We start from the raw sequence: 11,880 nt of genomic DNA, 5'->3' as shown, positions 1-11,880 counted from the left end.
CTCATTTGTAAGGTTAACTGTAAGTAACTTTTATCACAGCGTTTCATTACTCATACTTGCGAACATATTTATCATACAAATTATAAACAGACTGATGTTTAAAAAAGTACCGTCGACTACCTGTGGGCTCGTTTATTAAAATCTTTCATGATTCAGCAAGTCGGACGACTAGCTAAACCACTAACACAGAGATAACACCGTTCACTGTACAGGCATATCGAGTCTGTCTTGTGTTTATTTACGTCCATCGTATTGTTTGTATACAGCCCGGCACGACTGCGCATCAGACTACGTCATCCCTCCTCCTCTCCTTCACCCCCGCGGTGGCCTGTCTTTCCTACGCTGGGGTCGAACTGGCTCACTCGCTCATTCATTCGGCATTCGCAAACGTTGTAACTCGCCGCCCACCGTACCGGTGAGATCTCTAGTCCCTTACTTAATCAGTCTTCAATTTCTAACCGTACTATCCTTCACTATGTTGAAAGAGAAGTCTAGATATGACAACCGCCATTCTTCTGAAGAGCAAAGTCGTCCATTAACCTCGAGTAGACTACCTGCTATTGAAGAGCTCACCCTTGGCCTGAAACAAAAGCTTCACCTGCAGGCTCGAGCCCGTGCTGCACCGTACTACATCAGAAAACAAGAACCAGTCGATCTTGTGGAAAGGTTGCTGGAGCAGCGTGCCCTTGTCGCCGAGGCTGTTCGGAGATTACAAGAAAAGAAACAACCGTGTCATGAAATTTCTGTAGATTCATAATTTATAAACAAAACATTTTAGCTGTGAAAGTGTCGAACGTGTTGTGAAATCGTTTGTGTGTAAGAAACGTGTCGGGTTACAATGGTGCTATATGCGGAGAGCGTGTAAGAAAGAGATAGCCACCAATGACGTGTCCCGCACGACACGAGTCACGAGAACGAACCAAAATGGCCGCGCGTACTCTACAATCATAATATTTATTCTTCGTTTTATAGTGACCTTAACTGATCATGATCAAAGTACTGAATGACGTAACTAGCCTTTAGTATTGTAATGCGTTCTAAAGTACTTATTTCTATAATAATTAAAACTTTGTGACTGAATGTCGCGTTAAGACATTTCCATCTAATTAAATTAGCTAATGTGAAGTATAATTCAAGAGCTTTAACTATTGTTTATATAATTATTTAAATTTTCGATAGCAAATGTCCGTTGTCTTTATACCTAATTCATGTTTCTACACTTAAGAGAACTGCTTTATTAGTTTTAATATCTATTTGTTATGAGAATTTCTTATAACGTCATGTCTCATCAACATTACATCAGATATTTCGCTGAAAAGAATTGTCCAGAAGCGAAATATTTGGTACACTGATTCATTTAGGTCATTCTAGTGTTATAAAAACTTTCAAAAGTGATTGTAGAGATAACAGTACATGTTTACATTGTAATAAGTACAGTTACTTCCTCGCATGTGGAAAAAAACATTTTTGTCGCACTGCGATTTCAGAAAGTACTGACTTCTAACTGAGATGGTCAAAGTGCAACCTAGACAATTTAGTTATGTAAAAATTCCTATCTAGCTAATATTTTACTTCGACAGTGTAATAACAATTGTACCAAATATGGTATAAAAATCATCATAATATTACATGTGTGCATGTTTTAGTGCATTTTGTGATTTTTAGGTAGTTTAATTTATGGTCGATCTTGTGATTTAGATAAGTATTATGTAATACAAGGAATAAATTTCAAAAAAATGATTTTTTTGAATTAATTTCTTAATTTAGCTGTACAAAATATTTAAAATAGCTATCTACGGAAACTTTCAGTGTTAGATCTATTTTTCGTCTATTAAATATTTGATGATTATATTAGATATTTCGCTTTATTTCAACCTTTCCTTAATTTGCCAGAAACGGATCCCTTGCAAACCACAAGCTTATTGATCTCCCACCACGTGGTAAATTTGGTTCCTGCCAGTCTTCCTCATTTAATTAAGGTCACCTCAATTTCATGTAGGAAAGTAGGTGCATTCACATTATAGGTATTACCTTGTTTTGGCAAAATACTAAAGCTCATTAATAAATGCTAATATTGACAAATACAATATTGTTGAAAATATAGGACAACAATAGTACTCATCTTTGATGTTTACAATAACATCTGTATTTATTATTCATTCAACGTTATCTGCTATCATTATAATTCGCAATATTTGTTTGTTAATCTACTGGATTGGCTATGGTATTGTTCTAAAAGCTGATACTGCCATCTAGTGGCGAGTAGCATACAGTGAATGTAAGTCCAAAAACCTTGACTTGGCATAAATAAAAACTGATCTGTCTATGGTCCAAATGATGACAACTGACAAAACTTCAAAATTGTCAGCTGTCAGTCTAATCAATGATCAGCTGTATAGGTACATCATACACAGAGTCAATATAAACTAAACAGTTCCGTACAAAATAATAGATTCATAATACCAATAAAAAAAATCCGAAAATAGGTAAATATATCATTTTCTTATTAATACATCTTATTCTATTATATTTTATATTTCACATTTCAAACCTTTAAGGAATGTGTTAATTTACACCTACACTTGTATAATATAATTGGGTTCTAGACGACCACAAGGCACCCTAAAAAGTTACATATTTTAAACCTACGCAAAATGTAAATATGATATGCAATTTTGAGAAATAGTGAATTTAGGATATCAACATAAATGTTAAGAAGTCGTTGTTTAATTTTATTGAGAAAACAATGTTTACTCGCCAAATCACATAACAACAGATGTAGTTTTGTTGTAGTGCGTCGCAATCTATATCAATTACAAAGTTTTTTGCGCTTATCATCAGTTTTATACCGGTTGGCAAGTGCGCCTAGCGTCAGTTTCACTTCGTCAGCGAAGATGGCTGCAGCTACGTGGTCTATGGGTCCGGGAACGCTCGAGGTGCCATTATCTCTGTTTGCCAAGAACAGAAATCGACTGGCCGATAAACTGAAGAGTGGCCAGGTAGTTGTGCTGGAAGGTGGAGAAGATATCAGCCACTATGACACCGACATCGAATATGTGTTTAGACAGGTAAGTTATTATTTACCTTTAATATTTTGTTGGCGACCTTGGATAGATACATGGCTATAGTACCTATATTAGTTGATATGTTTATGTCAGTTTATTGCCTGTTTTGCTTAGACATCAGCACATAATAACTTCCCTGTCCCATGAGTCATATGTGTCACCCACTGATTGTTTAACTATTGTGTCTGCATCCTGGACAGTGAAGAGGTTAACATGGTTTAATAATAAGTTCAAAAAGCAGTGCTGTGAATCTTTATAACATATGAAAATCTGAAGACATTAAGAAAGTAAAATAATCTTATTATTTTCATTTTGGAGAGTAATGATGGACTTTCAAGCAGTTTATTTTGTTTCACAGTTGAGAGTGTTATAATACTTCTTTCTCCATTTATTCAGGAAGCTTACTTCACTTGGATATGTGGAGTCCGAGAGCCAGGCTGCTACTTCGCCTTGGACGTGGGTACCAGGAAATCATACCTCTTTGTGCCCCGCCTCCCAGAAGACTATGAAATCTGGATGGGCAGGCTACTAAGTTGTGAAGACTTCAAAAAACTGTATGCAGTTGATGAAGTACATTATGTAGATGAGGTAAAAATATTGATAAATCGAATTGATAAGTATATGAATTATGATAGTTATTTATGCTATCAGAAGAGATTAGCTTGTTGCTAATGTATTACTTATAATACTTATATCTTTTTGTTTCATTTCAGCTTCAAACTGTTCTCAAGAGCTTGAAGCCAGAGAAATTATTGACCCTGGTAAGTTCTTTTATTACCACACATGTGCAAAGGTATTTGTACTTGTTAGAAGTATAAATCTCAAAAAAATATTTTTTTCCTGTTACAGTGTGGTCCCAACACGGACAGTGGGTTGACAGCGAAGGAGGCATCTTTTGAAGGCATTGATGAGTAAGTAACAATGTTACCAAGCTTTTTAAAAGGGAATATATAAATAGTGAACCCCATTGACTTTATAGCAAACTGTTCCCTGTGGCTCCACCCGTGTCTCACAAGGAAACTACTGCCAGCGTACAGATTATAAAGTAGTCACACTCGAGTTAGACTATGTCTTTCTATATCTCAATCTTTTCTCTCAATATCTAGACTATTTCATTTAACTCGATTCAGTAGATTTGGAGTGAAAGCACGACATACAGATGGGCAGAGTTAGTCTCGCATTCATTAGCAAAGATTGAAGTGCATGGATTTAACAGAACTCTGAACTGTTACAATTAATAAATTACATTATGTTATAAAACAACAATATTGAAGACACATCTGGAACTAGCATTCATATTCATAATTTCAATAATATTTGTTCAACTTGTGTAACTTCTGCAAAAAGTTTATTCTCATTTGTAATCCTCCTTTATTGTTTTTCAGGTTCCAAGTGGACAACGAAACACTATTTCCTATCATTGCCGAACTGTAAGTACATCTTTTCATTAATCTTATAATAAGATAAGATTACAATTAGAAATGTTTACAAAAAGGAGCAAAAAATAGCTGGTTTTTGCTTTATAAAAACAGATAAATACAAGACATATTAAGAAAATAAAATATTTTATTATCTATATGTAAATGTAGCTATCGGTTTTATCAAATGATTGTTTTTTCAATGATAGATATTTTTAATAGGATTTCATATCAGTTAAACTCTAGTAAATAGGTTCTGCTGTGTTAATCACGTTATTGACCTTGATTGCACGCTCTTAAGAAAATACAATAGGCTATTGAATCAAGACTTTTGTACAGAGTTAGTAAATAGGTAATACCTGTTCTGTTTCACTAACCCGGCTCACCAACTCGGGTCGGTAAGAAAAGGTTTTGCTATGCTCTGATCACGATTCCGCGGTCCGTTTTTGCGTAGCATGAGTGGTTCCGGAGATGTACAGATCAATTACCTGATATCTAATTACCTAATATCCGGTGAGATTGCACCCTTATTAGCATTTCATTGTTCCACCCTGTCTTCTTATCTATTGTTACCACTGCATTAGCGTTCTTATCTATAACTCATTGAAAACCCTCATTATCCGTACCATCGTATAGGATCTATTATTCATAAGCTACCACACTACGAATTTTGAATCATCAATAAAACACTTCTTTAATTTTGTATCAATTGTTATTAGGGTTCCGTACCCAAAAGGTAAAACGGGACCAATATTCTGAAGTGATTGTCTATGAGTCAGTGCAGTGCATCACGAAACAATGCAAGATTTTTTTTTTCTTTTCTTTTTTTAACGACGTCTAAAATCATCAAATGACCCCACCCGCTGTGGGTTAGCAGCGGTGAGGGAGTGTCAGACTCTTACTGACTAAAAACCGTCGTGTTCCGTCGTAGGACTTTTTATGTGCTAGGGCCGCGGTATCTCTTTCGAACAACCCGCTGCCCCATGCGAGATAAGTTTTGTTGTTATCTTAGTTGTTCAAGCAACGCATCTCATAAAAATTTAAATGTACGATATGAAGAAACTACGTAAGATTCCAACTACTGATCATTGGAAACTTGCTACCATGAGGATTAAATATTATGTAAAGAATAATATGGATAGCATCCACTACAGCACAAACGCCCTCGAATACAATTACAGAGACAATAGCTGAAAGTGAAAAAGTTAAAAAATATTTTTTAGCAATGACAGTCATTAACTGAAAAGTCGTGGTGGCCTAGTGGGTAAAGGACCAACCTCTCAAGTATGACGGCGCGGGTTCGATCCCAGGTCAGGCAAGTACCAATGCAACTTTTCTAGTTTGTATGTACTTTCTAAGTATATCTTAGACATCATTGGCTGTGTTTCGGATGGCACGTTAAACTGTAGGTCCCGGCTGTCATTGAATATCCTTGGCAGTCGTTGACGGGTAGTCAGAAGCCAGTAAGTCTGACACCTGTCTAACCAGGGGTATCGGGTTGCCCGGGTAACTTTGTTGAGGAGGTCAGATAGGCAGTCGCTTCTTGTAAAGCACTGGTGCTCAGCTGAATCCGGTTAGACTGGAAGCCGACCCCAACATGATTGGGAAAAACAAAGGCTCGGAGGATGATGATTCATTAACTGATCATTAGTGAATGTGATTCTGTTTACTTAAAGTACTTCTCTGTACTTATTAGATACGAGGAGCTGTCTTCTTGTGATGCTGCGGGAAATACAAGAGAAGAAAGTGCTGCGTGTAGCATAGATGAACAGGAAACGTCAACGCAGTACCCAAGACCTAAATATCCATATTTCATTTCAAAATCTAGACGGTTGGACAGTTTCAAAGACTGGCCTGTCGTTAAGCGTCAGAAGCCTGAAGATCTTGCAGACGCCGGTTTCTTTTATACTGGTAATGAAGACAGGACCAAGTGTTTCCATTGTGGTCAAGGTTTAAAAGATTGGAATGATGATGATGATCCATGGCAGCAGCATATTCAATGGTATAGCGAGTGTGCCTATGTAAAGTATAAACTCGAACAACAAAATTAAAAATAATATATTACATACAATTTGTTTTATTTATTTTTATATTTCCTATGTTTACATACACACTACATACACTAAGTATGACTTTATTTTTTATTTAGCCTGTGTTGTGCCACTGCTGGGCAAAGGCCTCCCCCATAGCCTTCCATCTTTCCCTATCGGTCGCCATTTGTGGTCAGTCCTTGTGGAAGTGGTCTAGGTCCTCTCTCCAGCGTTTTCTTGGTCTTCCTCTAGGTCGCCTATCATCATCAGGTCTCAGGGATCCATTTTGTGGTGATGTTGGCCCACTTATCCGGGTGCATTCTGTAGATGTGATTAAGTATAACACATAAATCTAATACACAACATTAACTATATTCATTATAACATTAACTACTATAGTCTACAGTAACACTTCTGTTTTTGTCTATTTCAATAATATAATATTATCAAATTCGGCATAAACAATACAGTTAATTGTTTGTTTTAGTGAGGCTTCAAATCGTATTATTAATCTTAGACTACCATGCTTTATGAGATTCCAACGAGCTGATGAGTTAGCTGATAAATCAGGAATTAAGTCAAATCCTAATAAGCAGTAGCCTTTAGCATGCTGTTCGTGAGAGATTGCATTTCCTTCATTAAGAAAGTGAATACCAGTGCCTAGCTAGAGTGATAGGCTGATGTAAATACACTATTATCAAAAGATGTCAAAACTTTTGAATGTAATTGTTCCAAAAAGGAACGCCCTATATAAAAACTAAATAAGTTCCCACTTTCCCCAGAAGAAAATAAAATATTTGTTCTAGTTTTACAAATTAGGAAGTCCCTCTAAAGGTTATTGAAAGATTGCCAAGATATCTTGTTAGAACAGAGGCTACGCGCCACCGGTCGTGATATTGCAAAAACTCTGGTCATTTCCATACAAGAAATAAATAAATAAAAAGTTTAGTTCAATGACCTAAGACTGTACATCAAAGCATGTCTGACTGTCATTTATTTTTATGCCCGAGAATAGATTCTGGCTAGATATATTTTTAACATAATTGGTATATATACTAAGTTTTATATTTTTCTTTTAAATCTGCCCATACAACATGGTTGCCTACAGTCCCTTACAAGATTATTACCTACTAGCTTCTGCCAGCGGCTTCGTCCGCGTGGTGTGTCGATAAAGAGTAGCCTATGTGTTAATCCAGGGTATCACCTTTCTAAATACCAAGTTTCAACCAAATCGGTCCAGCCGTTTTTGCGTGATTGAGTAACAACCATACATCCATACGTTCTCACAAACTTTCACATTTATAAAATAAGTAGGAAGTAGGACAACCCCAGCGGGGCCCAGCAGGGCCAAGGCCTGCCGGGGCTGCGGGTTGTTCGAAAGAGATACCGCGGCCCTGGCACATAAAAGGCCTATGACGGAACACGACGATTTTAGTCAGTAAGAGTCTGACACTCCCTCACCGCTGCTAACCCACAGCAAAAAAAGTAGGAAGTAGGACTTGTAGATAATATAAGTAGGATGTACCTACTTTATTACAAATCACACATATGAGGGCATTAATACTCTAAATTTTAGAGTTTATGTGCATCCTGATTTGTGTGGTATTTAGAGTCTAAATACCACACAAATCTACCTACTAAGTCTACATGTATTCCTAATATTTCCTATCAAGTGTGTTTGGATATTTTGAGGTTTATATTTAGATACGTAAAGATGAACTAAGTAAGTAGGTACCTACATCAATAACGCGTTTGTTTATTTTTGCAGGCGAGTTGTCAAGACCCCTGAGGAGATTGAAGTACTGCGATATGTCTGCAAGATATCTTCTGATGCACATAAGCAGGTACTTTATTTTTTTTTTATTAGTTTTGACCTATGTCTGTGTATGTTCTCATTTGTGTAAGGAAATAAGCCTCATTCATTTTAGAATAACCCCATGAACTTTTTGAAATGACAATTCCACCTTTCCCTAACAAGAAGAGTTAGTTCTACAACATTCCCAAAATTATTACGGTGAGTTGTACCAATTTAACTACGATAATAACCGAACCATTTTCAGCTGACCAATGTGCTAAGACTTATTTAAATTCTAATCAACTGTTCCCACCAGGTGATGCTCTATGCCAAGCCGGGCCGCAAGGAGTATCAATGCGAGTCAGTGTTCCTAGACCACTGCTACCGAGTGGGCGGTTGTCGTCATGTGTCCTACACCTGTATCTGTGGTTCGGGTGACACAGGTGCAACCTTGCACTATGGTCACGCTGGTGCACCTAATACCAAGATGATTGAAGATGGAGATATGTGGTAAGTGAGGACAATATTGAATATGATGCCTACTCTGTGGAAATTAAAAGTTATTCAGAGTACAAACTTTAGTACTAGATAAATAAGAAAGAGGAAAAGGAGGAAATTCTTGTTTTTGTGGTAGATGTGTACCTATAAGTCTGGTATCTGTATTGTGTAATACTGTAATTATAGTGTGTATGTTTAATAATAAATTAATTAATTCTAGTTTGTTCGACATGGGCGGCAACTATGCCGGTTATGCTGCAGACATAACCTGCTCTTTTCCCGCCAACGGCAAATTCACTGAAGACCAGAAACTCATCTACGAAGCAGTACTGGCTGGAAGGGATGCTGTCATCAGGTCAAATACATACATTTTTCTTTCTTTTTAACTAATGAGGTTTGAAACTTATGACCTTTTTACTGACTCAACTCTGTTTTTTCTAGGGAAGCTAAACCGGGGGTATTGTGGACAGATATGCACCTCGCTGCTAATAGAGCGATGCTTGAACATTTGAAGAAAGGTGGTCTGCTTATAGGTGACGTCAATGAAATGATTGAGGTAAGTTTATTGTGACCATCAGTTAGTCATCTGAGTGCCTAGTGCGAGTTTTGCAAGTTTACTTTCTCGATGCGAACATTATGATATCAATAATCACGTTAGCACGAATCTTAGAATTGTTTATTTAATAAAGACTGTAATCGGTTGACTCTCAGTCACGCTCACTTTTGCGAGTATATCATTATTATCCGTAAAAATGAATAAAAATGTAATATTTAAATCATGTGATGTAGCATACGACAATTTCATTAGTTATAATTACGTATCGAGCGAGTTTGCTTACAGAACTCGGAAGCAGCACTCAGGAGTCCCTCAGTTTTACCAGACTACCCTGCTTCTACTGGACAACAGACAAATAATCTCACTTTTACCTAATCTGTTTTTAACCAAAGGCTGGCATCCACGGCATCCTGCAGCCGCACGGTCTGGGGCACCTGTTGGGGCTGGACGTGCACGACGTGGGCGGCTACCTGCCGCACTGCCCGCCGCGCCCCAGCGGCCCGCTCGCCAGGCTCCGCATGGCCAGACCGCTGCTCGCTAATATGACGCTCACTATCGAACCTGGATGCTACTTCATACCGAGGGTCAGTGTTTTAGATATGTACTTCTCCATATCGTCTATTCGGCGTAAGGAAAGATGAGTGGAGATGCTGTACTTCCCCTATGTACTCTCCCAAATGTATACTTCCTCTATATACTATCCTTATGTTCTGTACGGCGGCTGTTCTCATATAACGACATTCACACATCAACTTAATCTCCTTTGAACGAGTGTATTAATCACTAATTTCCAGACTACGGGTTGCTTTGTGAAAGTTTCCCAAACGCATAAGCCGATTTCGGCGCGACCGAGAATCGAACCCGTACCCGAACACGAGTCCTCTTCTATAGCAATTGCTCTTGCAACCTGAATATTATAACCTCAACCGTTTTATTTTCTAGCTCTTGAACGCGGCTAAGAACAATCCAGCGCAGGAGAAATTCATCAACTGGGAGAAATTGGAGAAGTTCCGCGGCTTTGGTGGTGTCCGTATCGAAGATGACGTGCTTATAACAGAAACGGGAGTTGAAAACCTCACCTTTGTGCCCAGGACGTGAGTACCATGCTATTTATTTATTTTAAACTATGTATGTATGTATCTATAACTATGTATATGTCACCGTAAGATTACAAACATCGTTAGATTACAATCTATCTCGAGAGATTGTAAACTGTCGAATTATTGTGAACCGTAACATCTGATTGCAATTTAACGCATTATTTTTCGCTATATTGTAATCTATCGATGAGAAATTGTCAAATTGTCAACTGTCCGAAAGCTCTCCCTGATTGGTCAGTCTTTATGTAAGATCGACCAATCACGACCAGCCGTTCTGTTGCCATGGAGTTCCCGTAGAGTTAGGAATGAATTTGTGTTTGAAGACAAACTACCTAATTGTTTTTTTTTTATAAAAGTTTCTTATAATTTTCCAGTTTCATTTAAATAAAACTACTTTTACGGATTTTATCGCGGTCGGTTTTAAACGTCGGGATTAAATAATATAATATAACCGCGATAAAATACGTAAAAGTAGTTTTATTTAAATGTCTAATATTCGCGTAAGTGTCAGAAATCAATGTTTCCAATTTCAATTTGTGTTTGAAGAATAAATATTTCGTTACAATTTGTTCTCTCCATATGTCAGGAATATTAATTACATACTCGTACTAAATAATAAATCCTTGAAGAATTTTAGAAGAGCATTTATTTTATTTAACTGACACCTCTATTTCATTCCTAACTCTACGGGAACTCAATGGGAACAGAACGGATTATTGGTCGATCTTACAAAAAGACTGACCAATCAGGGAGAGCTTTCGGACAGTTGACAATTTGACAATTTCTCATCGATAGATTATAATATAGCGAAAAGTAATGCGTTAAATTGCAATCAGATGTTACAGTTCACAATAATTCGACAGTTTACAATCTCTCGAGATAGATTGTAATCTAACGATGTTTGTAATCTTACGGTGACATATATAACCGTTGGGGTAAACGAGTTCTAGAGTGGAGACCACGCCAGACGCCTCGGCAAACGTAGTGTAGGACGTCCTCAGGCACGGTGGAGTGACGACTTGCGCAAGACGGCTGGCAGGAGCTGGATGCGAGAAGCCGAAAATCGATCTCAGTGGCGTGCACTTTGAGAGGCCTTTGTCCAGCAGTGGACTGCAATAGGCTGACGATGATATATGTATCTAAAATTGAGATGCAGCTTTTTAAACACTTGTTTCTATTTACAGTGTGGCTGAAATTGAAGAGCATATGGCAAAGGGGGCAAATTTTGATAAATGCTGAACTGATTACCGACATAAACAGAGTTTATTCCCATAATGTAGAATATGTAAACTAATATATCTATTTTGTATATAAGAAAACAAAGATTTTTAAATGATTAAATGGTTTTATTGATCACAAAACTGAGTATAAGCTTTATAAGCTGATTTATTTATCACATAGTACCTAATATCTATTTA

General features: G+C 37.3%; 1 protein-coding gene across 2 annotated transcripts; it reads left to right on the top strand.

The window, feature by feature from the left end:
- Window positions 1–2,346: 2,346 nt before the first annotated feature.
- Window positions 2,347–11,823, top strand: LOC110384504 (xaa-Pro dipeptidase). Of its 2 annotated transcripts, XM_064038376.1 has the most exons (13): window positions 2,347–2,486; window positions 2,842–3,068; window positions 3,462–3,653; window positions 3,779–3,826; window positions 3,915–3,976; window positions 4,451–4,495; window positions 8,282–8,357; window positions 8,625–8,818; window positions 9,027–9,161; window positions 9,248–9,362; window positions 9,755–9,946; window positions 10,305–10,456; window positions 11,647–11,823. In XM_064038376.1, exons 2-13 carry the CDS (start codon window positions 2,895–2,897, stop codon window positions 11,699–11,701), a joined length of 1,440 nt encoding a protein of 479 aa, XP_063894446.1. In that variant the 5' UTR covers window positions 2,347–2,486; window positions 2,842–2,894; the 3' UTR covers window positions 11,702–11,823. The 2 variants fall into 2 exon arrangements, with proteins under 2 accessions (XP_063894446.1, XP_063894445.1); XM_064038375.1 differs by lacking the exon at window positions 2,347–2,486 and having other exon boundaries at window positions 2,634–3,068.
- The last annotated feature ends 57 nt before the right edge of the window (window positions 11,824–11,880 follow it).

The sequence above is a fragment of the Helicoverpa armigera genome, chromosome 16 (assembly GCF_030705265.1).
Source record: "Helicoverpa armigera isolate CAAS_96S chromosome 16, ASM3070526v1, whole genome shotgun sequence".
NCBI lineage: Eukaryota > Metazoa > Arthropoda > Insecta > Lepidoptera > Noctuidae > Helicoverpa > Helicoverpa armigera.
This window is presented reverse-complemented; position numbering and strand designations above follow the sequence as displayed.